The sequence below is a fragment of the Otolemur garnettii genome, unplaced genomic scaffold (genome assembly GCF_000181295.1).
Source record: "Otolemur garnettii isolate 467f Iridium unplaced genomic scaffold, OtoGar3 scaffold00047, whole genome shotgun sequence".
Classification (NCBI taxonomy): Eukaryota; Metazoa; Chordata; class Mammalia; order Primates; family Galagidae; genus Otolemur; species Otolemur garnettii.
In genome coordinates, this window is record NW_003852442.1 from 11,556,134 (window position 1) to 11,560,433 (window position 4,300).

General features: G+C 38.5%; 1 protein-coding gene across 1 annotated transcript in view; it reads right to left on the reverse strand.

Moving 5' to 3' along the window:
• Positions 1–3,738: 3,738 nt before the first annotated feature.
• Positions 3,739–4,300, reverse strand: part of ZFHX3 (zinc finger homeobox 3) — a 238,636-nt gene continuing 238,074 nt past the window's right edge. Inside the window, 1 exon segment of the mRNA XM_023514108.1 lies at positions 3,739–4,300. This exon segment is cut by the window's right edge and continues 23 nt beyond it. Within this exon segment, the coding sequence (XP_023369876.1) occupies positions 3,739–4,300 (562 nt within the window).

The window sequence follows — 4,300 nt, forward strand, 5'->3', positions numbered from 1 at the left end:
GCACTGGCTTGGGTCACTGCCTCTCTCTCCTGCAACTTCCTGCCATGCCTGATAAACTCAGGTTTAAACACATGCCGTCTGTTTTACTTTATTTTCAATTGTGTAAAACTTTGGCCACATTCATCTCTTTAAATAGCTTTTAATTAAAAAAAAAAAACTTTCTAGATGTATTAAACTTTTCCTTATTTTTTTTTTTTTCCTTTTTAAGTTTCTTTTTGGAAGGATGGATGAATAACTCCCATTCTGTGGGTCAGTACGGTGCAGGGACAGACTGGTGTCCAGCATCAACCCACATTATGGAGTATTTGGAAAAACCAAAGAAGTAAAAAATGAAGTGTCAATGGAGGTGAAGAACTAATTTAAAAAGTGAGTTGAGACATATCCTACTCAGCTACCTACTACGCAGCTGACAGGAGTAAATTCCCCGAGTGAGATCAAGCTAAACAGTTGAGCGTTGTAGTGAATTCATGCTTTGTACACGGTCCTGGTCATAGCCATGGTGGATGTCAGCCCACAAACCTCTAACTAGTTCATGTTTGACCTCTAATTTTCACCATCACTTACTGCTTTGCTACTTCTGGGTTTGTGCTGAGAACTATTTTTTAGATTTTGAATGAACATATTTGTGGGCGGTATAGTTGTAGAGAAAAGCATTAAGTGTGCAACCCACTCCAGGTTGAAACAATCACATAACCCCTCTGAGGAACACTAGTGGGTGGAACAAGCTTAGCCAATCTACTCAGCCCCCTTATTCTTGCCAAACACACCCACAGGTCAAGGCATGGCATAACAAAACACTAATAGTCACTCTTCTTCACAGAGGGAGGATGGCATAGTAGCTCAAAAAAAAAAAAAAAAAAAAAGGAAAAACAAAGAAAACCCAATGGCACCCCAAAACCATCAAGGAGGGGGGTGGCAAAATTATGAAGAAAAGAACTCATTTGGAGGGGAGAAGGGACAGAAATTGCACTATTACCAAGCAATATCATTTTTAAAAACAAAGTTTTCAGAGAAGACCTACCAGAATTTGACAGATAAAGCTAGTGTTAAATTGTTAATTGATATCACATAGAGAACTAAAAACAAAAACAACTTTTTTTCTATATGATACAGACACAGAGTAACATACAACAGTTAAATGGCAAAAAATATATATATATTTCATAGAGTTACAAACAAGATAAAATAATGGAAAACAAAAACTGTACAACTTTAAAATTTAAAAATGTTCATCTCAAACACAGGGAGAAATACAAGAATTCTCATTAAAAGGAAATAGCATGTTAAAACAGTAAATGTTTTGTGTAGTTGCTTTTGACACCTTATGCTACAACTGGATACTGGTATGAATAGTTAGATGGTATTCTTTAGTATTTCTACTTAAAAAAAAAAAACAATTAAAAAAGGAATTTGCACTGTGCATCAGCCTAGTTAGAAATATGTACAACATTTCAGGATCTACTCTTTTTCGTTAAACTAAAAACAAATTCATAAAAATAAAATAGTCCCGGCTAAAAAAGAAAAAAAGAAAAAAGAAATCCATTTTCAGATCTTGGAATGCTCCAGTCTTTTGCAAAGTCGATGAGTGGCTTCAGCACTGGGGAAAGAAGCCCAAAAGGTGACCAATGGAACCTGCATTCACAGTCTTCAAAGTTCCCTTTTGAAACATAAAGAGGAAAATGAAAAGGGGGAAGGATTTCACACTTTCAGGGCAAAGGGAGATTGTTTCTGTTGATGTTTGGCTATGAAAGTGAAACAGCAAAGCATCTATTTGTCTCCAAAATCTATGTTTTAGCAGCACAAAGTTTTCCTTTCAAAGTTCAGACCTTTTTTTTTTTTTAAGATGAGAAAGGGTGTGTATTATGTTGTGTGTTACAGGAATACGAATATTAACATAAACACAAGTGCCTCACATACAGTTCTTTTTTGCTTTTTGTACATTGCTATCTGCTTTGTTGGCTGCGCTCTGGATCACTCGCCGCTCAGACTGCCTAACACAAGGACAAAACTTTGAAGTAAAAAATGTGTCTTTTGGTATATGGAATCGTCATTAACAGTTGCCTCCCTGCTTGCAGAAGAAGCACATAACAACCTGGGAATCTCTTGTTTTACTCTTTTCTTTTATTAAACTAAGTCTTGTTTGCTTAAATCAGAAACAAATTCTCAAGTAACAAGAACCCTTTCCCTTTTTTCTGCATCAGCAGTGAAAGGGTGTGTCTTTGGATTTTATTTAAAGCATGAAATTTCTTTTTCTGAGAGAGGAAAGAAAAAACACAAACACAAAACCCAAACACCTAACCAAAAACTGTTTTAGGAAAGAAAAGTACACGGCCAATTACACAAACTGAAACCAACACTTCGGTATACAGGGAAAAGAATAGTTGAGGCATCGACCAAACAAGGAGGAAAAGAAGGGGTTAAAGAAAAGCCAAAAGAAAGATAAATAAAAAATAAATGCACAAGGCTAGAAGACATAGGTTACTAGAATTATATGCCTTTAAAAAGTTTCAACTCCCCAACCAAAAATAATCTGTGAGGATCCTAATGACCCCTAGAATCCCTTGAAATTCTTTCTTTAGTTTTATAAAATAATTTTGCAGCTACCCTCTAAGAAATGAAGGCAGCTACCTTCAGTGGGAGATTACAGGATGGGAGGTGGGAGGAGGAGAGAGAAAGTGGAATTAAGGGACAAAGAGGAGAAAAGCTTAGGCGAATCAACGGATTGCAATCTATCTGCTAGCAATGAACAAGACGACATCAAATGAGGAGCTGTCAGCTGGACCATACAAAAAGCTAAATGTACACAAAAGTTTTTTTTTTTTTCCTTTTAAATCTACCATACCGCTTCAGTTCATTTCCAATGCAACAATCTACTCAACACCAAAAATGGTCATATCTATCATAAATACAGAAAGTCAGTTTTTAAAACTTATTTTTTTTTAAGCTACAAGTCCTCAACACTCTTTGTGTGTGTGGGTTTTTTTTTTTCTGAAAGTGGGAGTGCTTAACTTTTCCCCTTGAAATTGGCTTCAGCAGAAAAGCTATCCTTAAAAATCCCCAGAAAGCTAAAGCAGTTCACATTGTTTTTCTCGAATACTTTCTGCCCGTTTTTTTTTTTTTTAAATTAACAAAACAAAACAAAACAAAAAATCTTTTCTGGAACAAAAAAAAGAAATCAAAAAAACAAAAAATAATATATATAAAACAATGATTCTGAAAACAGAACAAAGTGTGAGCGATTGACCTGAGAATAAAAAGACATTACATTTCTTTTTTTCTTTTAGCAAGCCATTGGTATCTGAATGCTAAGATAGCAAGAAATTTAAAACTGTAACAAGGTGGACTGCTTTCCCATACAGTGCATGCCGGGCTTTTCTGTGCTATCAACGTGGGGCGTTTATTGAAAAGGGGCAAATATACAAGGGTTTAAGCTCCAAAGACATTAGGGAGGCCCTGCGGACTTCTGTTTCCCAGACCAAAAGTACCTTCAAAAGGACACAATATAACAGGGGTATAGGGTTTTTTTTTTTTTAATATTAAAAGAAAAAAGAAAAGACAAGTATGTAAAATCACCGGCATAGATAGGTATATGGGAAAACAACCCACGCTTTTTCTTTTTTTTTCCTTTTTTTTTTTTTTTTTGGTTAGAAGCTTTGGAATTGCAGTTAGTCTAGTTTTGAAATTGGTTTGTTATTAATTTTTGTATTTAAATTCGTTTGTATTGTTCATCTTCAAAGCTTACAATCTGAAGGTGTCCGTTCCTACACTGGTCAGACCACTGTCCTTGGGGCAGCTGGGGTCTTTGGGACCCTCCACCGGGCTCGCCGGTCCGTCGGACTTTTGGCTGAGATCCGTGTCAGACTCCTCCGAATAGTCGTCTGTTGGCATCGAGGGCTGAACCCCTGAGGTGCTGCATGAACTTGAGGTAACCGTTGAAGATGAGGAGAGAGGAGGAAAAGAAGGGGGCTTCGCGGCCGAAGCCCGGGAGACCACTTGCGGCCAAGACTTCCTGGAGGCGGCGTGGGGGGAAGCGGAGGACGAGGAGGACGACGACGAGGAGGACGAGGAGGGGGCGGCGGCCGACGGGGGAGGGGGGCTGTCGTTTGAGTGAGCGGCAGACTGCGAGGTAGATGCGGTGCTAGGATCGGGGAAGCAGGCAGAGTGAGGTAATAAACTAGGGTGCTCTTTGGCGTTTCTTGCTGCTCTCGTGATTGTTCTGTGTTTGTGCAAGGCCGACTCGAGATGTTGACTCAGAGCTTCCTCCCCACAGAGCGCGCTCTCGCACGCCAGGCAGTGGTAC